Raw genomic sequence first — 22191 nt, 5'->3', positions numbered from 1 at the left:
CCGGGGCGGGCCGGGCCGGGCCGAGCCGTTCCGGGGCAACCGGGGCGCGATGGCGGCCACCAAGCGGGTGCTGTACGTGGGTGAGTGGCGGGGCTGGGGGACCCCCGAGGGGCCGCCGGGGTGGCCGGCGGTGACCGCTGGCCGCCCCCGCAGGCGGGCTGGCCGAGGAGGTGGACGAGAAGGTTCTGCACGCCGCCTTCATCCCCTTCGGCGACATCACCGACATCCAGATCCCGCTGGACTACGAGACCGGTGCGTGCTCGGGGCGCTGCAGCCGCGCCGGCTGCGGGTTTGGGTGCGAGCGCTTTTCCCGGCACGGGACCCCCCCCCGTGGGTCCGTGCTGCCCCTGAGCCCTCGCTTGCCTCCCTCCAGAGAAGCACCGGGGATTCGCCTTCGTGGAGTTTGAGCTGGCCGAGGTGAGGAGCCAGCAGATGCTTGAGCCTTTTGGGGGTTTGCTCGCCTTTGGGGTTTTGGGATGGATCCTTTTCCCGCTGGAGACAGTCCGTGGAATCGGGTGCGTGTTCCCCAGCACAGCATTAAGGTGTTCTGCTCCTCCAAATTCCCGCTTTTCCCATTTTCTTTTCCCGTTTCCAAGCCAAACTGCTCTCCTGCTGCCATCCCTGGGTGGGTTTATTGGCTGCGTGGCCACCATGGGCTGTCACATATTTGTCCTCCTATCACCTGTCCTGGGCTTGGTACACAAATCTCTCCTCCTCTCCCAAATGCTCATGGCAGCAATAAAAAGCATCTGAAATACAAGGAGTTTTCTGGGTTGTTGGAAGATGAGACCCACATGGATGGGGTTTGGGTATGGCTTCTACAAAACCCATTAGTGTACATCCCTGGGATAGATGAGGTTTAGGAAAACCTGGCAATCGTCTTTATAATGAGATGCTGGGACATGGCTATGCTGGGCCTTGAGAAGAAATGCCTATAATGATTTCATTTTGATGTTTTGGCAGGATGCAGCAGCAGCTATTGACAACATGGTACGGACCCCGTTCCCACTCCTGCTCCGTGTTCCAGGGGGATGTGTGGCTTTGCTGCCCTGGGTGCTGTGGGCTGGAGAGAGAACCCAAACCCCGTTCTCTGAGCTCTGCAGGGCTTTGGGGTGGTTTTATACCTTTTGGGGGGCTTGTCGTGCTTTTTTCCCCTCTGCAGAACGAGTCCGAGCTCTTTGGCAGGACAATCCGCGTGAACCTGGCCAAACCCATGCGGATTAAAGAAGGATCATCCAGGCCTGGTGAGTAGGGGCCTGGGAGGGGGAGAACATCCCTGGGGATGCTCAGAGCTCTGTGCATAAGCTGAGGCGTGGCCCTTCGGGTCAGTTCCTGAGCTCTGACCTTTCCCGTTGTGGCCACAGTCTGGTCAGATGACGAGTGGCTGAAGAAGTTTTCAGGGAAGACTTTGGAGGAGAACAAGGAGGAGGGAGGAGCAGAGGCCCCCAAAGCAGAGGCGCAGGAGGTAGGAAAAACAACTGGAGCCATCTGTCTCCCCGCTATCCCAAAGGATGGGAGTGTAAGGCTGGAGGCAGAGCAGAGCAATGTCACCTCAACTTGCTGTTCTTTCTTTTCCTGCCCAGGATGAGCCTCCTGCCAAGAAATCCCGGGTCAATCCCCAGGTTTACATGGACATCAAGATCGGGAACAAACCTGCGGGGCGGCTGCGGATCCTCCTGCGCTCCGACGTGGTGCCCATGACCGCGGGTGAGGAGAAGGCTCAGCCTCCCGTCCTGGTGACCCCCGGGGTGGCACAGCTCTCACCTCCCTCCCCTTTGCCCCCACACAGAGAATTTCCGCTGCCTCTGCACCCACGAGAAAGGATTTGGCTTCAAAGGCAGCAGCTTCCACCGCGTCATCCCCCAGTTCATGTGCCAGGCCGGAGACTTCACCAACCACAACGGCACCGGCGGCAAATCCATCTATGGGAAGAAGTTTGATGATGAAAACTTCATCCTCAAGCACACAGGGCCAGGTAAAGCCATCTCCAGGCAGGGGCTGGAGAGAAAATGGCTCAGCATCACCTAGGGGCCACATTTGGGCTGATTTGGCCGTGTTGATAGCAGCCCTGAATTATAATTATAATTATAATTATTATAATCTGTATTGGCCAGATTCTTCTGCCACATTCAGACCCTCGTGTCTCACCGAGCAGAAGTGCATCGTTCCCTCTCTGCCCACTTTATTTGCAGTATTACATAAAGGAAAAACAATTTCAAAGCTGCTTCTCCTGCTTGATTTTAAACGAGGAGTGTCACAGCAGGACTGTGAAAAGCAGGAGCGAGCAAGCAGGTTTATCTCCTTACAAACAGCTTTGCAGCTAAAAATAGCTGAGCATCTTTCACACTTGCAAGTGTTCCTCCCCATAATTGATTTCCAGTAGTTCCTGTGGATTTTGATACCCAGCAGCTCCCTTCAATCCGGCAGCGTTTTGCAGGACGTGGGAATGGGGCTGGGCTGATACAGCAGCTGCTGTGCTGGGCCATAACTCTGCACTCTCTGATCTCAGGGATGGTGTCCATGGCAAACTCCGGCCCAAACACCAACGGCTCCCAGTTCTTCATCACCTGTGACAAAACAGACTGGCTGGACGGGAAGCACGTGGTGTTCGGGGAGGTGACGGAGGGCATGGACGTGGTGCGGGAGATCGAGGTAGGTGAGGGCACTGGGGTGCTGGGGGCACACCCCATGTCCTTCCTGCCCTGAGGATTTCATGCCTGGAATTCCTGCTGCTCTTCTCTCCAAGGCTCAGGGCACCAAAGATGGGAAGCCAAAGCAGAAGGTGATCATCTCCGACTGCGGGGAGTGCCCGTGAGCTCGGCGCTTGGAGGGGCTGGATGGGGGGAGCCTGGCCAGGAGGGATGGGGAACCAGCAGGGATGGGACACCCCAGGGACTCCCCAGCAGCGCCCATCCCGCAGCTTCCATGGGAATTGCCCTGCAAAGGTTGCTGTGGGCAGGATTTATCCTTCCCGGGATAAATCGCTTCCCAGCCTGCGCTGCCCGAGCGGGGCCGGGCTGGTCCTGCTGCCGTGTTCTGGAAAACAATTGATGTTTGGTAAAATTAAAAGCTAGTTTTAAAAATACTGAGGGCCTGGCTGCTGAATTCTCTCTGTGGGAGGCTGGTCTTTGAGCAAAGATGGGTTTTATTTTGCACTTGCCCTCGTCTTCATTAATCCCGTGCCTAAATCCTGGCTCCAGGGGAAGGTACCTGTGCCAGGGGAAGAAGAGCAGAGCTGAATCTCTCATGTTTGTTCCACAGCAGCATCTCGTGGAGGCGTTTTTGGCGCGTCCCTGGCCTTGTAGTGTCCTTTTCCAGCAGCAGAGGGAGGCAGGTCCCTGGCTGGCATCTCTCCTGCTGGGAAGCCTGGTCCAGCTCCATCCCCACCCCAGAGGGAGGGCGTTTCCTGGGATGCGTGAGCTGGAGAACACGGTCAGGACAAGGAACACCAGGGAATGAAGGAGCCCTTTGGGTGATGAAGAAGGAAAAAACCCGGAGTGATGAGGCTGAAGGAAAGGATTTCCAAACTCCAGGTTGCAGAGTGGGATAAACCACATGGATTTATGATTCCTGTGGTGGGCAGCCCTGGCTTTGCACTGACAGGTGACCACATGGGTGGGAAGTGGTGGATTTGGGGTTTCCTGTGAAATTATGGAAGGGTTGTCTGGTTCTGAGCTTGTGCAGCAGGGATGAGGCTGCTGAGGTGGAGAGGAAGATCCGATGTTCAGATTTTGGGGGTGTTTGGAAGAGCTGGTGCCATTGGGGATTCCTGGTTTTCCCAGCCTCTCACGAGTCAGGGGTGTTGCTTTTCCATCAGGGTTGGGTTTTTTTTTTCCACTGGCTGGTGTTCCAGCGTGGCTGGGGGTTGTGCATTGTCCTGAAACTGGGACAAGGTGAGACACAAGGATGTGATTCCTGACAGACAAAATCCCAGCCCAGCTTTTCCCTTCCTTGTCCTTTTTGTTGTTTAAATCCCGAATTTTAACGTCAGCCCTTGCAGGCACCTTCAGCAAGACCTGAGAGGGAGAGTCCAGAGTCAGTGGAAGGCCTGGATGTTCTCTCTGCAGGAGGCACAGAGCCAGGATCGCATCCTGAGCTGGATTTTGGGTGGAATTAGACACCCAGATAAGCAAGACCTTTTCTTGGGAAGCTGGGCACTGGGCAGGGAGCAAATCTTCCTTCTTTTGGTGGGGCTATTGGGATTGTTCCTGACTGTCCCAGGTTCTTTACTCGTTTATTGATGTAAGGTTCCCCAGGTATCCGAGCTGAGAACCAGGACAGGCCTTTTCCTTTTCAAACCAGAGCAAATAAATAATTTAATTGTGCAAATAGCCTGGGGAGGCTGCCTGGGACTGGTCACAGCCCCGCTGGGAGCCCAGGGAATGGGCACAGCCTGACCTAAAACTCACACCAGGGCTCATTTCTGAGCAAATAGGTACAATTTTAGCTGGTCCTGAGTATTTTTTCATTGCGAAATGTCCTCCAAACAGAGCCCTGTTGTGCTGTGACATTAAAACACAAAGAGCAAGAGAAACTCCGTGTTGACTTTCCAGACTTTGCGTTTATTTTATAACAGTGCCGTAGCTCAATATTGGATGTTTTATTTTCTTTCCAGCTGGCTGAGTTTGGTGAACTTTGGGTAAACAGGAGCGGGTTAGTCAGCCAGCTGCTTAATTGGCTGATGATATTTTCATTAAGGGAATTAAAAGCACTCGGGTAGAGGTGGGTTAGTTGAGAAACATGCAGCTCTAGAAACAGCTCAGTCCCAGAGCAACCTGGATGCACAAATTGGTCACAGACAGAACAGAATCAGCCAAAAATCCTCTCTTTCCTATATATATATATATGTGTGTGTGTGTGTGTGTGTGTGTTTGCATAGATCTGTGTCTCATCAAGCAGGGTAAGAGAAAGGGAGTTTTATATTATTTACATCCACTTCTAGAAAGGGGTGGGAGGGGTTTATTTTTTGGTGTTTATTGTTATTGTGAACGGATTTTGCTCTGATGCAGCCCCCGAAGCTCCTCTTCCACGCACGCAGCAGAAACCCAGGGGCACATTGCTCTGCTGGGAGTGGGGTGGGACACCCAGGGGTGGGAATGGGACACCCAGGGGTGGGAATGGGACACCCAGGGACCTGTCCATCAGTGGCAGCCGCAGGATTTCACCACCATGTTCCGATGCTTCTTGAGGATGACGTTGTTGTTGCTGTCATAGTAGAGGACGGAGGTGGCACTGAGCTTGGTGGGGGCACAGCACGCCTTGGGCACGGCCTCAGGCTTCATCAGGTGGACCTGGGGGATGGATGGAGCCCCGTCAGCGTCAGCAAATTTGGCTCCAGCCAACAGCAAAAGCGTCAAACCAACCAAAAACCCCGGGTGAATGGGGGGATTATTTCCATCTTTTTGCAAAAATATTTATTCTGAACTCCAGGCAGTCCCTGCTGCGGTTTGTGGTGGAGCAGAGCTTTGATTCGGCATTTCAGGGCCCTTTTCTCACAGAAATAGACAAACGACTGAAAAAAAAGCCCATAAATGAGGGCAGCACGGGTCAGGCTCGCTGTGGGCGGGGGGCGCTGGGTGTTGTTCCAACAGCGATTCTCCACCCAGGATTTAAAACCCAAAGCCCACAGCACCTCTGTGAACACGACTCCGCTTTGGGATGGCTTTTCCCTGCTCGGGCCGCGCTCTATCCCGGCGTTTTCCTGCAGGAGGGAGCCTCGGAGGCTGCCGGGCGCACGGAGCGCTCCCCGGCTTCCCCCGACATGTGCGATTCATTTGTGGCAGGGGCAGCCGAGCTCTCCCAGCTCGGAAGTCCGGTGTTTTTGCTGTCCAACCCTGCTATTTGCAGCACAGCCCGGGGCTGGCACGGCTCCGCAGCCGCCTTTGCCCTGGCGCTTCCCAGAAGAGCCGCATCCAGGTGATTCACATCCTGCCCGTTTTGGGAACAGCGCTGCGTTTAGGGGTGATGGGTGGGTGTAGTGGGGGGGGAAAGGGCCCCTCCCTGCCGCTGCCAGGATGGTTCCCAGCCCCCGGATGGGCCCTGGAAGCTGCGCTGATGTCAGAATTAAACCCTGCCAGGCGACACCTTCAAAGGCTCGGCCCAGGGCTCGGCGCTCCCTGTAATTAACCGGGAGCACCGGAGCCGGGGTGGTTCTGCCATTGGGGAAACGAACACTCACGGGGCAGGAAATTCCAGAAATTAAAGCGCTGGCTGGGATGCGGGGTGGGTTTGGGGGAAAAAAAAAAAAAGAAGAAAAAAATAATAATAAAAAAAAATGGAGGCATTAAAGCTTTCTTGCTCAGAATATGCTGAGCCCAACGTTTGGGTGCCAGGGCTGTGGATAAAGCCTCGGGCACGGCTGGAGAGGAGGGTGCAGGGATGACACGGAGCCCTTTTTGGGAAGAGCAGGAGGGCTCTGCTGTACCCTGTCCCTGCTCCCCAGCTCGCTGCCAGGGGAGAGGGACCATGAGCCTGTCAGAAATCCTCAGTTCTGCCCCAGCTGCTGCGAAACTGGAGCAGGATGGTGTCAGCCAGGAAATCGAGATGTGAGGGAGCTCTGGGATGACAAAATCCCGCTGTTGCGCCCTTCTGGCTCAGGCTGAGGGGACAGAGCTGCTGACCTGGGTGCCCTCGCTCTGGTGCCTCCACGAATACCTTGAAATTCCCTATTGGAACCTGCCGTGAGCCTGTGGTGGGGGCCAGCCTGTGAGCAGCCACCCAGATGTGCAAGCACCCGTCCAGGTGTGTGTGAACCCACCCAGGTGTGCGTGAACCCACCCAGGTGTGCGTGAACCCACCCAGATGTGCGTCCCCCCCCACTAATGCTTTATTTAAATCAGGAGCCCCACTGCACCTCCCAACCCAAACACCCTCAAACCCAGCCGTGCTCATCCCAAAATCCCAGCTCTCCCTCGGGTCCCACCAGGCTCTGGCGGCTCCCCAGGACCCTGAATGTCCCCCCCACCGTGGGCTGCACTGACCAGGGACTGCAGGATGGCGTGGTTGGTGGCGTTCATGCAGGAGTCGAGCGGGAAAGCGCACTCCCCCTCGCAGTAGTAGGCCGAGTATCCCTGCGGAGCAATCACCCAATCCTGAAAAAAAACCCCAAACCCGGGATTACATCGAGGTCTTCACCCTTCTGTGCCCCCTCATCCCTTCCCCACCTGCACAAAAAACTCAGCCAGCTCCTTCCCCACGTGGCTGTGCCAGCAGCAAGGGTTTATTTTGACTTTTTGGACCGAGCCGTGAGTTGCTCGGGGTCACCGGTGGGGTTTGGGGTTGTGGAGGTTCAGGTTTGCCTTCCCAGCTCCTGGGATGGCTTCATGGGCAGGAGAATCCAGCCTGGGAGGGAGCCCAGGGTGGGGGGGATGATGGGGGGGTTGTTTTGGTTTTTTTTTTTTGTCATTTACTTCTCCCAGCAGACAAGTACCAGCCAGCCGAGGTCCTGGAAGCTGACGTAGAGCTCGTGGCGCCGGCAGACCTGCCGCCCGTCTGTGGCGTGGACATCGTCTATGGGAAAAGGGAATTTCAGCCCTGGAATCCCCCGTCCCGCCCCTCAGAGGTGGGATACAGCCCCTGTGATCAGGATTGGTCCAGGGGAGCCAAAGGAGAGGAGCCTTCGTTGCTGCACAAAGGGAAAAGAAGCTCCAGAGCGGCCTTTAAGTTGATATTCCAACATTGGGATGAAGGAATTCAGCCTTGGAAGGGCTAAACCCCAGCTTTGCTCACTTTGAGGGTTTCCCAGACTCGGTGGTTTCAGGGCCTTCCAGCTCCCCTCCTGCCTGAGCTTTCTGGAGCTGTGACACCTTCGCAGGGCTCCAAAGCCAAGGGCAATGAGGCAAAAATTCCAATATTCAGTAATCCTGACACGCTCACCAAACACCATTTCCTTGAGGGCATCCAACCCAAACCCTCCCCGCACCTCCCAAACTGCAAAACCCTCCAGTCCTAAAACCTCCTAAAACCTTTTTGCTCTGTTCCCCTTGGGGCCAAAAACTGGGATTTCAAGGTGCTGAACAGCAGAGCCTCGCGTTTTCCATAGGGATCCCCCCCTCACCCAGCAAACACCTTACCAAAAATTCCCGGGAGCTTGTTTGGATGGGGGAGGTCGTTGGATTTCTTGGGCTGCCGCCTCCTCGGGGGTTTGGCCGCTCGTGGGACGCGGGCGGGGCTGGGGCTGGCGCGGAAAAATGTCACCATGAAGGGCTGCTTGGAGCGGGGTCCCCGGCGCCCCAGGAGCCCGGCCGAGCCCGGATCGACGCTGAGCCCTGCGGGGACAGGACCACGGGTGGGGTTTCCCTCAAAAAGAACTCGTTTGGTTAAAGCAGAGATTGAAAATAAAAGGAGTTTTGCAGCAGGAGCTGCGGTTTTGGCATCCCAAGGGGTCGGAGCCCCCTGAGGATCCTGTTGCACCTCAAAATGGTGGCAGGGGGCTGTTCAAGGGTTAAAAGCAATTTTCCCCTTCGCCCCTGTGGAGGGAAAGGGATGGATGGGGTGATCCTGGCTGAGATTCCTCCTGCCACGGGAGAGGAGCTGCTCTTTGTGTGCCTGCACACCTGGAAAAGGCTGGAAGAGATCTAATCCCATGGGGAAAGGAGGGTTAATCCTCTGCCACACACACACACAGAGGATCCCTCCAGGTAAGGAGTTCATTAAGTGTTAATGGCGTTAATTACAGTCCGTGCCATCAGAACCTGCAAACCCAGACTTCTGGCACCCATCGCAGCTGGAAATTTCAAATTGCGCCGAGATCAAACCCCCACCACATCCCACGGCACCCAGGGGACTCCAATTCCTGGGAATTTGGCCCCGGACGCTGCAGGCAGCTCCGGCAGACTCACCATCATCGGTCTCCACGTAGAGCCGCAGCCCCAGGCTGTATTTCTGATCCACTGACCAGTGGTTACTGGCGGCCGTGACGTCGAACACCAGCCAGCCCTCTGTCCCAGCACGCAGGTCCTGCACATCCAGCAGGAACAGGTCGGATTCCCTACAGGAGCAGGGGGGACAAGGAGCAGGTGAGTAACAGCAGCCAAAGGGCTCCAGCAGGAGCGATGATTAATGGGAGTGACTCCTCGGAGCTGTGTCCGGACACATCCCGGCTCTCGTGCTGGACACGATGGTGGTGTCCTGGCAGCTGCTCTGGGAAAAGCTCCCTCCCTGCCCAGGTGGGAATGCCAGGGTGTGGCACCGGCCCGTGGGGAAGTGTGGGAGCAGCCGGACACGGCGGTGCCGCTTCCCGCGGCCTTCGGGTGGGGTGGGGAGGGAAAGGGCTGGAGCTGGTCCCCACACCCGTCTCCATCCTCACCAGCTTCATCCCAGTTCTCATCTCCATCCTCTTCATCCCCATCGGCTTCAATCCCAGTCCCACTCCCTTCATCTGCATTCCCATTCCCATCTTCATTCCTGGACCCACACCCATTCCCATCATCTTTATCCCCATTCCCATTCCCATCTTCATTCCTCTACCCACACCCATTCCCATCATCTTTATCCCCATTCCCATTCCCATCTTCATTCCTGGACCCACACCCATTCCCATCATCTTTATCCCCATTCCCATTCCCATCTTCATTCCTGGACCCACACCCATTCCCATCATCTTTATCCCCATTCCCATCTTCATTCCTGTACCATCCCTCTCCCCATCAACCTCCTTCCCATCCCCATTCCCACCTTCTCCATTCCCTTACCCATTCACATTTTCACTCTCATCCCCACACCCTCCCCATCCTCATCCCCACTCCCATCCCCATCATCCCACACCCACATTTTCATGCCATACCCGCTCCCGTCACCTTCCCCCCCGTTCCCACCGCCCTCATCCCCGTTCCCACTGCCTTCCCAGCCCGTCACCTGTTGGAATGCTGGGCAGCCACCTCGTAGATGCTGATGTGGAGGCTGCTGTTGGCGTGGCCGGGGACACCCCGGGATTTGTAGATGCGGAACTCGGCGGCCGTCACGGCCTCTCCCGCCGGCACCTGGGTCAGGTCGAACCTGAACTCCTTCCAGTAGGGCTTGGGTGAGAACAGATCCCGGTCCTGCTCCACTGTGGAGCAAACAAAGGGTCAGGGATGGCCGTGCCAGGCCCCGCTGAGCGCCACCAAAAGGATTTTGGGGACAAACCTGCTGGTTCCGAGCCGCCCGCCCTAGGTTGGGAATTCCCATCTCCCAAGAGTTTGAATCGGGATGCAGCCTCCCCTATTTTTGCATTTTATTTTGCTGTAAATCCCCCAGCCTCCCCTCCCAGCCCTCTTCCTTTATTATTAATTAAAATGAGAACGAAAATTAAAATCAAAATTAAAATCAAAATCACAAATGCAGCCTATGGGGGGAGCACAGAGAACGCGCCGTGCCTCGGGGGCTGCAGCTTTTTGTGCTTCATCAAAAGGTGAAAACCACAAAAATTGGATGTTTTGGGGGTCATCAGGACCATCTGGAGCAGAAATTGGCATTTTCCAAACTTTCCTTGCAGCAGAAAAAGCCAGGGCTCATCAGGGCCATCATCACTGGATAACACAGGCCCCTCTTGCCCACAAATAAAGATTTTCAGCCTGTGCAGTTTTGGGGAGTTGGAGGGGATTATCAGGTCACTGCTCTGTAAAAAGTCCCCTCCCTTTTCCCTGAAAATTCCTTATTTCTCCATCAATCCAGCACAGTCTGGGGCAGCAAAAATCCGATTTTATTTTGTGAGCCCATAAGGAACCACCCTCCCTTTCCCTGTGGTAACGCAGCCCCCACAGCTTTGCAAACGCGCAGTTATTTGCTTCAAGTTGTTCTTTAAAAATCTTCCAACCTGCCTCGTCTGAGCATAATTAAAGTTTATGATTAAATACGATTCAACGTGACCAAAGCTGCTCCTGCTCCAGGCGCAAAAGCAACGTAACCAATTTGACCTGGCGCTTCCTTTTAAAATTAAACAAACAATTAACTAAATCAAAAAGAAACCTTTCAAATGCATTTTTTAACCAATTCCGGGGGGGGGAGAAATACTCCAAATTTAACCCACCATGAGGTCTCCATTCCCATTCATACGGAGGGAGCAGCGCGTCCCTCCAAACCCAACACCGAGATTTTACTGACGTACCCATTTTTTCCTTCTTCTTCTTATTTTTCCCTTTTTTTTTTTTTTTGCCCCCTTTTCTCTATTTTTCTTTTTTTCTTTTTTTTTTTTTTTTCCCAAATCCCACATTCCCTCCAGCTCCCGGCCTCACCACAAGCTGGGTTATAAAAAGAGCCCGGGGCCAGGCGGGCAGGGCGGATGCGGAGAACGCTTCCTGCTCCGGCGGGGCGGCTGCCAGCTGTGGCAGGAGATGCTGCGGGCACCTGACCCAACCCCTGCCCCCCTCGGGGGGCACCCACCAGCCCCCCAAACCCTCTGCAGCCCCTCGGCCGCTTCCCTCTTTTCCATTTCTTCCCCCAGCCCATCGTGGGTGGTTTCATTCTCCGGGACCGTTGGTGCCGCCAAAGCTGCCAAAGCCTCGCGGAGATTCCAAAATTATTGAAGTTCCACCCCCACCCCCCCAAAAAACACAAGCACAGGAGTCACCTCCTTTTTTTTAGCACTGCTAAACCCCCAGTGGGTGTCCCACGGTTGGTCCAGGGGACACCCGGGTACCCCTTGGGTGTCTGTGGTCACTTTGAGTGACCCCTTTGCTCCAAAATCTTTGGCTGTAGCCGGACCCTCACCCAGGGGATGGGCAGAGGGATTTTTTTTGTTGGAGCCAAGGAGGTCACAGAGACCCCACACGAGATAAAAAGAGCCAAAAAAAGGTGATTTTTGGCCCTAGAGAAGAGTGAAAATCATAACCACAACAAATTTGTTATGGGAACTTCCCATCACCATGGAGGTGATGGAGGGGTCCAGGGATGAAGGCAGAGGGTGGGAGTTGGTGGGAGGGAAGCCCAGGGACACCTTGGCAGTAGGAGAAATGCTAAAGGAGCTACAATTAGCTGAGTTCCTGGATGAACCAAATAATCTGGGTCTGACAGCAAATCTGTCTGTGCTTGGGATGAAATTCTGGGAGGAACCCCTGAATTCTCCTTGGGGGAGAAAAAGAGGGAACTCCCATGGAGGAGCAGGACCCAGGGAGAAGCTTCCCCTCCTGTGCCACCGCTGGGACACAAACAGCAGCTCGGAGAGGGTTCAACATCACCGTGTTTGCTGCTAAAATCAAACTGGTTGTGAAATGAGAACCCTGCAGCTCCCCCAAAGCACCCGGCGGGCGCCCCAGCAGAGCCGTGGGTGCTCAGCTGCTGCTGGGGGTGCACTGGAGGTGCCCCCCCGGCCGGTTTTGGGAGCCCCTGGTGCCTGGGAACCTGCCACTGATCCGGGTTGACTCAGCCACACCACCAACCCTCAATTATCTGTGGGCGGATTATCCGGATTGCGGAGGAGACGCACTAAAAAAGCCCAACCCAAGCGCTTTGCTCTCCTTGCCCCCTCCTTTGGCATCATCCCGAGGAGCTGCTGCGTCTTCCCCCGAAGCCGAACGTCACCCCTGTGCTCCCACCGCTCCCCAAAAAATAACTTAAAAATTATAATAAATTTTTTTCTTTTTCGGGGCCGTGCCCCTGGCAGGGGATGCCCAGCTCCACCCAGACTGAGCCTCCTGGTGTCTCCCAGTCCCTGAGCGCTCCCGATCTCCTGGCAGATGCCAGCCTTCCTCCTGCTCACCAGGTTATTCTTAGCTGCACGTTTCTCGGCGTGCGCTTTCTCCTCTGCTATAAACTGTGCATCGGTCGTAATTACCGGCCCTGGCTGCTCCCGATGGGTCCCCACGACCATTTCAGGCACCAAATTAAAAGGAAATGCCAGGATATTCAACCACATCAAGTGCTCTGGAGCCCAAAATAGGTTTAAAGGAGATGCAGGGAAGATGCTGTCCTTCACTTGCAAGCAGGAAAAAATAAGCTCTGGAGGCTTTGTGAAGTGGGGAGGGATTCAGGAGTTATCCCAAGTGCTGTGAGACACATCCAGATTCCCAGTTTGCTTCCTGGGATGAGCACTGAGAGCTGCAGGACACAGGGCTCGGAACTGGACACCCCCAGTCCAGCTACTCGTGGCTGGGACAGAGCCTTGGCCCCTGCCCTGCCCCGTGGATCCCAGGGATTTATCTGGAAAGCTTTTCCCATTAAAACACACCCGGAGGGTCCACACAGAGCACCGACACCTTGGCATGGGCTGCCCCCGGATGGATGCCTGGAGGAGGAGGAGGCTGAAACGGCTGCAAAATGAAGCCAGAAGTGGGAAAATCCCGAGCCGGCTGCTGACAGCAGCTGGATTTCGGTGGTGATTGTGTGGGGGCGAGGGCCGTGGATGATGAGCTTCCAGAGAGTGGAGCAGCACATCCCAACTCCCAAAATTCAATTAGAGAGGCTGCCCTGAGCTCCCATCCCACGCTGATGCTTCCCTGAGGTGCCTGGGGCGCTGTGGCTATTTTTGCCAAGGTGTCCTGCATTCCTCTCCAGTGCTCCCTGGATTTTCCAGGAAGATGTTTGGCTGTGGGCACAACTTCATCCCGAGCAGCCGCGGGGGAGTCCGGCCACATGGAATCACAGGCTGCTTTGGGTTGGAAGGAACCTTAAAGCTCATCTGATTCCAGCCCCTTGCCATGGGCAGGGACATTTTCTAATAAATCAGGAGCCATGGATGCCAGGAGGGAGAGGGGGGATGTGTGTTCTGTGTGCCCTGGGTGTTGTGGGGGGCTCAGGAATGCTGTGAAGCTCCTCATTCCCTTCCCATTACAAACCTCCCCACTCCACCATTACACCCTGCCCGTATCCATGACTCACAGCCAGGGAGAAATCCCAAAGCCCATCCTTACCCCGGCCTTAAAAACACAACATCCTGCTGGACTCCTCCAGCAAGAGCACAGGAACAGCACAGGTCAGGCTTTATCCTCGCTCTGGGAGGAGCAAAAAGGATGGGATGGGGATGGGGATGGGGATGGGGATGGGGATGGGGACGGGGACGGGGACGGGGTGGGATGGGGATGGGGATGGGAATGGGGATGGGGATGATCCACCATCACCAAACCCAGCTGGGGGTGCCCGGTGGCCCTGGCTGCCCCTGTCCCCCAGACTGGGCTGTGTTTGTGCCCCAGGGAGGTTTGTCATTCCCCCTTGCCGGGAACAAGGTGTGCCGCTGGGAGCCGCGCTCCGGCCTGGCTCACACAGGGCTGCGTGGGGTGGCTGCGAGCAAAGAGGTCCAAGTGGCCAATGGGGCACAGACTTTGCCCTATTTGCATGTCCCATCAGGATAATTGTGCAGCCAATTATGCATGCAAATGAGAGCTGGCCTTCTCCCACAAAAAAAATCCCTTATTTAATTAACATGAAGGGGCTGATGAAGCCACAGAAATCAAAGCCATTCAAATGGAAGGCTGGAGCTGTGTTCCCCAACTCTCCCGGCTACTCCAGGGGCACTGGGAAGGGGAGCAGTGTCCCTTTGCCTGCACCCCCATACCTGCAGTGACACCTCCCAGGAGGCTCCCCCGAACATCCCACCCTGGTTGCCATCAAACCTGACCATTTTAAAGCCCATTTTGGTGCTTGGGTGTTGTCCCAAGTGCCGAGGGGATTTGGCCTTTCAGTTTTTGTCTCCATCACTCTCAGCTTTCCCAGGACACTGAGCTCCCACAGGTCCCTCAGGACCCTAAATGGGAGCTGGGTGCTGGGTGCCTTCACCCCTGGGCACCCCAAGCACCTCCTGAGCAGCAGGGTCTGTTCCAGGGAGACTCCTCACACCCACACGTGGTACAGGGAGCGTAGGAACGAGTGGGAGACACCTCTGCAGCCCCTCCCTCGCCTAAAACTCCTCCCAAGGGTGCAGATCCCCTCCCTGCCTCGAGTCTCCAAGGAGGGATTCTCCCCATCCTCAGAGGTTGTGGGGGACGTCGTGCTTGGAGCACCCAGACACCCCCTAAAGCAATGAGAAGGGGCAGGGAAGAGCTCCATATCCAAACTCCTGGTCTGCAAATCCCACAGGATTCAGGGCACCTGCTCTCAGACAGGATCCATCCCATCCCGAGTGTTTGCGGCCCCACTGATGTTGGGGACAGCTCTGCTGCTGCTCCAGCCACTGCCTGGAAATAGGAGGGATGCTGGAGCCGGAGCTGGGGTTCCAGCAATAATTAGCAACCTTGAGGGTTTTATTTGGATTCAGTGTCCCGTCGAGGGTCACCGTGCTGCTGGCACCAGAGCTGCCGTCCCGCCTGCCCTGCGCCCCAGTCCTTGTGCCCACCGAAATGGGCAGTGCAGGGTGGACGAGCCTCCCTCAGCCTCGCTGCCGGACATTCCCCTTCTCCATTTCCCCTTTTTAAACGGAGTTGGGATTCGTCCCGGCCTCTTTCACCCAACACCCGCATCCCTCGCGGCCACCGTCTCCCCCACAGCCACTGTGTCCCCCACAGCCGCTCTCCCCCGTTATTGAGCTTAACCTGGGGCAAAAGCGTTCCTCATTTGAACAAGGACGCCCTGAGAAACCACCCCAGGGCCGAGGGATGCTCGGAGCTGCCGGTACCAGTCACGAACCGGGGTTTCGGGTCAGCTCAGCCCCCTGCGCCCCGTCCCGGTGTCCCTTCGGTGCCTCCCCAGCTCTGCGCTGTGCGGGGCTCAGCCGCCGCCTCCCCCCCGCTCCTGCCCGTCCGCTCCTGTCTGCTTTGGTCCCCTCGGTCCCTCCGTGCCCCCCGGTCCCCGCCCCCGGTCCTTCCTAAGCCGCCTGGATCGTCCCCGTGCGCTCCCATGCCTCCACAAGCTCCGGTCGCTCCGGTCTGCTCCTGGCGCCGGGATCCCGCCCGCACGCCCCGGTATCGCCTCCCGGTGCCCTCGGTGAGCCCCGGTGCGCTGCGATCATCCCGATGCCTCCGGTGCTGCCAAAGCCGCCGGGATCCTGCCCGCAGTCCCGCTACCCCCGGTGCGCTCCGGTCCCCCCGATGCCCCGCACAGCCCGGTGTCCCCCGCTCCGCCCCGGTATCCTCGGTGCCCCCGGAGCGTTTCTCACCCATGTTGACGAGGCTGACCACGGTGTCTGCGCGGCTCACGATGCTGCCGGGCGGGGGGCTCTGCGTGCTGAGCCCGGTGAGCACCGGGCGCGACACCGCCGCTTCCTCGCCCTCCTCCTCCTCCTCCTCGCCGGCCACGGCGTGGTACAGGTCGAGCATGAAGAGCGGCGCGGCTGCGGCGGGGACGCGAGCGGGGGCGCGGGGCCGGGGCCGGCCGGGCAGCCCCAGCACGGCCAGGATCTCCCGCTGCACGTCCCGCCGCTCGCCGCCGCTCAGCCGCCGCTGCGGGACCCCGGCGGCGTGGAGCCGGCGGCGGAGGACGCTGCCGCTGCCCAGCTGGCACAGCACGGCCGCCACCCACAGCAGCGCCACGGCCCCACGCCGCCCCCCGCCCGCCCCGCGCCCCATGGCACCGCCGGGACCCCCCGCCCGCCCGGTGCGGTGCGGCCCCGGGCACCGGCACGGCCCCGGCTCCGGCCGCGGCCCGCCCCGGCGGGGCGAGGGAAAGGGACGGTCCCTCCAGCGGCACCGCCCCGGCCCCGGGACGCCCCGGCCCTCCCCGCCCGGCGGCTCCGGGGCACGGGGAGCATGGCTGGGTGTGAAAATCGACGGGCACCCAAAGCCGTGGACAGCCAAATTCGTGGGAATCCATCCCTAGGGATGCCTGTGCTCGCGGGCACCCAAAGGGTCCCACCTTGGCTCACGCCCCAACCCACGAGCACCCATCCGTCCCCAGGGATGCTCACCCTCGAGGGGACCCAAACCCGTGGGGACCTATCCCTGTGGATGCTCCCACTCCCGGGTGAACAAACCCATGGAAATCCATTCCTAGGGGTGCTCACCCCATGGGCACCCACTCCTAGGGAGGCTCGCCCTCCTAGGAAACCAACCCCAGGTGCACCCACCCTCACTGACACTCAAATCCCCGACCACCCACACCTGGGGATGCTCAACGTCGTAGGAAACCAAACCCAGGGGCACCCACCCTCACCGACACCCAAATCCATGAGCACCCACACCTGGAGATGCTCACCCCCGTGGGCATCCACCCCCAAGGCCACCCAAACTCTTGGACACCCCCTTGCATCCCTTCCCCTCACAGGCACCCACTGAGCGCCATCACCAGCCTCACCCCCCCTCCTGGACCTTTTAATTTTGGGGCTGGGTGGTTCCCTGCTCCACCCCCCAAGGAAAACCAGCGTGCAAACACCCCCCGACTTGCACAGGCACCGCCTTCCCACACGGGATAAGCAGCTCCAGCTCATCCTCACAAAGCTAACACTGGGGAATAAAGTAGGAGGCAAGATTGTTTATTACCGCAAGCAATTTTAATACAAAAATGTGTCTGGTTTTTAAACAATTCATTGGTAGAGCTTCAGTTTTGCCTCAATTTGAAACCAATTGAGAGAATCACACAGCAACACGGTCAGAGCCGGAGAGGAACACTATTTAATAAATACAGGAGCTGTGGAGAGCCCTCGCCCCCGGCCCGTCTCCTGGTCACTTGGTCAGTTGGATTTTATTACAAAGAAAAAGGAGCGTACAAAAGCGAGACAGGACTTGCAGCGAGTGTGCTGGTGAGACTCATTTCAAGGACAAGCAACTGTGCGTGTAAGTCCAGATTTCTCCTAGGAGCAGAGTTCACATCAATCTCAGCCTGGCTGGAAGTGGAATGACCAGTTAAATAATAAATAGGAAACAAAGAGATGCAGATAAAACAGCGATTGTGTAAGGAACGCCTCGGGTCGGGCTCATTAAGCCATCAATCCAGAAGAATCCTTGATTTTGGAGGACCCACCACCTCTAAGGGATGCATCCGAGTGATCCAGACCTGCAGTCGTACCCCGTGCTCTCCTCCGGCGTGAACCCTCCCTCCTCAAACCCCTCCCCAGCCCCCTCACCCTCGGTTTGTTGTTTAAAAACAAAGTTGTCAGGACAGTATTCTCAGGACAGCAAATCGCCACGGCCTTTGCTGTAGTGTGTGCAAATTTTATTAAGTCAAACTCCACTTTCTTCAGGTAAAACCACATAGCTTTAAAAAATGGAAACATAAGCCCCAAGTCCCCTCACCTCATGTTTCTCTGGTTGAGGTATCTGTGATTTACAAAAAGAGAGTTCCTTGAACACTGCAGGATTCAGGTCTTCGCTTTTAAATATAATTTACCTTGCTGAGACAGCAAGTTAAGTTTATAAAGATGCATTTAGGAAACAATCCTAAAAGATAAAGCAGGTTCACACCCTGCACCGCGCAGAAATCCTATTTATATTTTAGTTTTTCTTTACACTTTCACATCTTGACCTTTTTTTTTTTTTTTTGCTTCCTTTTTTTTTTTTAATCTTTTTCTTGATTTTTTTTTTCTTTCTCTCCCACATTTCAGTTTTCCAGGCCCCTCTCTAAACAGGGGTCACCGAGAGGCAATTTTTTTTTTTTTTTATCTACATAAATATTCACATGAAAATAGTAACTTACAAAAAAGGAAAGAAAAAAAAAAACAAACCCAAAAAAACAAAACAAAACAAAAAAACCCAAATAAGGCAGCTTCATAACACAACTTCTCTTTTACACTTTTAACAATATAGTTTCTCCCATTTAGAATAAATATACATCCAATGTACGGAGCAGGGTTAAAAACTGGACACAGGTTGGGTTTTGTTTTGCTTTTTTTTCCTCCTTCCTCTCCCAGGAGGGTGGCGGGTACAGTATTATCTTTTAGGGCCCGGAGTTTTTGGGGTGGCAGCGGGCGTTTTCTTGGACATGGTGGGGATTTTGGAGGGCTTGGCCACGCCGCGGCGCGAGCTCTGCCCGCCGGCCACGCTGCTCTCCGAGGTGTCCGAGCAGGCCGACTGCGTCTCCAGCAGGTCGAAGTCGGAGGCGTCGCTGCCCCGCCGGCTGCTGGCCCGGCTCCCCGTGCGGCTCCCGGCGCGGCTCGTGGGACGACTGGCAGCTTTTTTAGGGTCTGCAAGGAGAGCCCAGCCCAGCCGTGAGCGGGAGGGTTCAATCCTCCCCCAGCCCCAAACCGACAGCGACATCCCCCCGTCCCTGCTGCGTCCGCAGCGGCACCCCTGAGACGGGAGGTGCCACAGCGGGGTTGGTTCCTCCCCGGATTTCAGCAGCTCCTTGGGGTGCAGAGCTGTGCCGGCATCTCCTCCCCCAGCCCACCCCCAAAATAGTCCGTATTTTCTCCAGCCATTTAAGCGGCGACAGGAGTTTTTCCCATCTTTTCCCCAAACTCACCTGCCCGAGCGGTTTTGGCACCTGTCGAGACCGGTGAGGAGCTGTTACTGGTGTCCCCAGCCAGGGAGGTCCGGCTGGAGTGGAAGGTGGGGCGCTTCAGCTTGCTGCCCGCCGAGGGGGTCACCTTGGGAGGAAGCACACGTGGGACACCCTTTAGCTGTCACCTGCACCGTGCCGGGCCGAGGTCACATCCGAGATCAGATCCTCAGCAAGAATTTGGGCTTTTAAGGAACCCCCATCTCAATGGTCAGGGAGGGCACAAGCTGCCGTTTCAGCAGCAGTTCATAAAATAAGGGAAAAGCCCGAATCCTGACAATTGGGAGGGGAATGGCAGGTTGTGCGCTGCAGGCTGATGGAAGGGAATTTGTTGGGAAAAAGGAAAAATCCAAGCAAAGCTGTTAGGAGACAGCATCAGCTGGGCTTGAAAGCTCCACAGAGGGAATGTGAAATATGGAAAAATATGGATTTCAGCATCCAAGCAGCTCAGGAGCATTTTAGAAAGTCAAGTCCATTCGGGATCTTGAGAAGTACAACCCATTGCAGGGAGAGGTGGAGGGGTGTATCCACACCACTCCCAGTGCCCAAAGGCAGCCAGATTGGAAAAATGATGGGCAGGGACACAAAACACAGCGGGTCAGCTCTGGCTGCATCCTGAAACGGTGCTTTTCCCTGACCTTTGAGATGTGGGAAGTGCAGCTGGTGTGGGGTGAAGCAGCACAACAGGCAACTCTGCTCCCACCGCTGCTGCAGGGAGCCGAGGGGAAGGTGCCAGCAGGGCGAGGGCACCTGGATCCAGCTGGAAAAGGCAGCTCCAGTTTCTGTTCACCATCCAAAGCTCTGGGTTTGGGGCAGCGCTGCAGGAAAGTGACCCCAGCCCCGGGGGTTTTTGGGGTGCTGCATCCCTGGATAGATGGGCACGGATCCCAGAGGGCATTTCCCACAGAGCTTTAAAGCAACAGCTGGAGGGGTTTTCCTCCATCCCCTGCAATTTTGTGGTTTTTTGGGAACCTCAGAAACGTTGGGATGTGATGAAACTGGAGCTGCAGGGGGAGAGGGGGCAGCTGAGGGAATCAAAATCCATTAACGCGCGATTTTCGAGGCACCGCTGTCATCACCCGAGATTTCGATTCTCATCCTTGATCCTATTTTAAAATAGGCAGCAAGCAGCAATTTAGGCCAACTGGGGAAGTGCTCCTGACCTCCTGATGAATCAAATGAACCCCTTCTCCACGTGGAAGCACCGCTGAGCAAGACGCAGCTACCTCAAGAGCGCAGTGAACCACCGGGATCTACCCGGTGCTTCTCGCCACCCACTCGCGAGGGCAGGGAAAGTCCACGGGGAGGCTGAAAACTTTAGGAGAAAACCCAAATCTCAGCCCAAATCCATCCTCCTGGGAGCATCAAGGCGGTGGCTGGACACACCAGACGTGCTTTACCACGGTGATAAACACAAGCTCTCCGCAGAACGAGGCGGTGTGGTTACGGCGCATGCGCTGTAGCTGATTTTCAAGTCTCCACTCGGCTGCTGCATTTCAATTTCGGGAAGCCAAACGCGGCCCCTTTTCCAATAAAGCTCGGGCAAATGAATACATTTCTCAAAGCACGAGAGGATTAACGTGGTTTGGAAGCAGGTGGGGGCCAAGTGAAAGCGCTGTGCTTCGCTCTGAAGCCGATATTTGTGTTTTCAGCAGAGTTGGAGACCGATGAAAAACGCCAACAGCCGGAGCGTTAGCGGTGCTACAAGCGCTGCTCTACCACGAGGAAAGCGTTAGGAGCAGGCACGGGAGCGGGGTGACTCCGTGCCAGGGGCACTCTGGCCTGCCAGCAGCTCCTTGGGGCTGGCAGACCATACTCTACCTCGGCGCTCGGGAGCTGGAAGTCGGAATAATCGAATCCCCTCAGGGGGGTGCTCGCTTTACTGTTTATCAACCAGGGTTTGTCATAACATCGAGAGAAGTGGTGTGGAGTCTGCGAAATGGAAAAGCCAAGGGAAAGGGGGGGAGAGGTGGAATGAGTGGTAAAAAAAAAATTAAAAAAAAAAAAAAGGAAAAGAGAAATGGGGAAAGGATCCGGAAAACTGGGGGGGGGGTGGGGGGAACGGTACTAAAACGGAGCGAGAACCAAACAGGGATGACATAAATTAAATTAAAGGGAAAAAACCCAGTGGGTGATGGAATAATGATGGGGTGGGGAAGGAGAGATGAGGGGTGGTGGCTTCCTCCTGACACCACAGCCCTGCCTCGGGCACCAGGAGCCTCCGGCTGCACGGCGAGCGCTGGGGACCCTCCTGCGGAGCCACAGGGATCCAAGGCTGGCCTGGAAACCAAACCTGTCCTGCAGCATCCCACCCCATCCCACCTGGACGCCGGTGAGCACCTTCTAGAGCCCTCATCAAGCCCAAACCCCAACCTTCCTCCTCCCAACACCTCCTGCAGCTCCTCCTCTGGGTTTTGGAGACCACCCAGTTTCTAAAGGGAAGGGAGAGCTTCACCCCTGAGCCCCACCTTGGCTCCGCTGGCCGGAGTGGCCGGAGAGGATGGCATGGAGGCGCAGCTGTGGTTGCTCTGGCTGGCGCTGGAGCTGGATCGTGTCGGGGAGGCTGCCCGGGAGGAGGGTTTGGATCTCCGGCCCCGCGACCGGAACGGGGTCATTCCCTGCGAGGCTCCTTCCGGCAGGATGAACTTCTCCCGCAGCTCCAGGTTGGTCCGTCCTCGTGCTGCAAGGGGAGAAAGGAGAGGAGAGCTCAGGTTTGGAGGGACCCGACATCCTCACTGGGGATCAGGAGGCTCCAGGGCTGGGAGCAGCTTCCTTGGGCATCTCCCCACGCCCATCTCCGAGGGCAGCCCTGGTTCTCCTGCTCTGCCTTAGAACCACCTCCTGCCACGGATCAGCTCTTTGAGCAACTGGCTGATTAAAAGCCGCCCCAGGGCCAGAATTCACAGTGGATGCTCT

General features: G+C 56.4%; 3 protein-coding genes across 3 annotated transcripts in view; 1 reads left to right on the top strand and 2 right to left on the bottom strand.

Moving 5' to 3' along the window:
• The first annotated feature begins 14 nt into the window (after positions 1–14).
• PPIE (peptidylprolyl isomerase E) lies at positions 15–3085 on the top strand. Its single transcript, XM_069036066.1, has 10 exons — positions 15–80; positions 154–252; positions 374–417; positions 964–990; positions 1163–1244; positions 1365–1465; positions 1584–1707; positions 1790–1975; positions 2510–2652; positions 2747–3085. The coding sequence occupies exons 1-10, from the start codon at positions 50–52 to the stop codon at positions 2813–2815; spliced, it is 906 nt and encodes a 301-aa protein (XP_068892167.1). The 5' UTR covers positions 15–49; the 3' UTR covers positions 2816–3085.
• An 87-nt stretch (positions 3086–3172) lies between these two features.
• LOC138122008 (bone morphogenetic protein 8B-like) lies at positions 3173–16412 on the bottom strand. Its single transcript, XM_069036065.1, has 7 exons — positions 16004–16412; positions 9856–10048; positions 8841–8989; positions 8073–8267; positions 7430–7509; positions 6981–7091; positions 3173–5291 (listed from the first exon to the last, which is right to left on the bottom strand). The coding sequence occupies exons 1-7, from the start codon at positions 16410–16412 to the stop codon at positions 5142–5144; spliced, it is 1287 nt and encodes a 428-aa protein (XP_068892166.1). The 3' UTR covers positions 3173–5141.
• Positions 16413–17298: 886 nt separating this feature from the next.
• The window catches only part of MACF1 (microtubule actin crosslinking factor 1), a 111123-nt gene continuing 106230 nt past the window's right edge, over positions 17299–22191 (bottom strand). The window contains exons 97-100 of the mRNA XM_069035770.1: positions 21744–21955; positions 21097–21207; positions 19240–19363; positions 17299–18961 (exon numbers count right to left, since the gene is read on the bottom strand). Of these exons, the coding sequence (XP_068891871.1) occupies positions 18708–18961; positions 19240–19363; positions 21097–21207; positions 21744–21955 (701 nt within the window). The 3' untranslated portion in view covers positions 17299–18707. The remainder of the gene's footprint in view (positions 18962–19239; positions 19364–21096; positions 21208–21743; positions 21956–22191) is intronic.

Source organism: Aphelocoma coerulescens, chromosome 23, assembly GCF_041296385.1.
Source record: "Aphelocoma coerulescens isolate FSJ_1873_10779 chromosome 23, UR_Acoe_1.0, whole genome shotgun sequence".
Classification (NCBI taxonomy): domain Eukaryota; kingdom Metazoa; phylum Chordata; class Aves; order Passeriformes; family Corvidae; genus Aphelocoma; species Aphelocoma coerulescens.
This window is presented reverse-complemented; position numbering and strand designations above follow the sequence as displayed.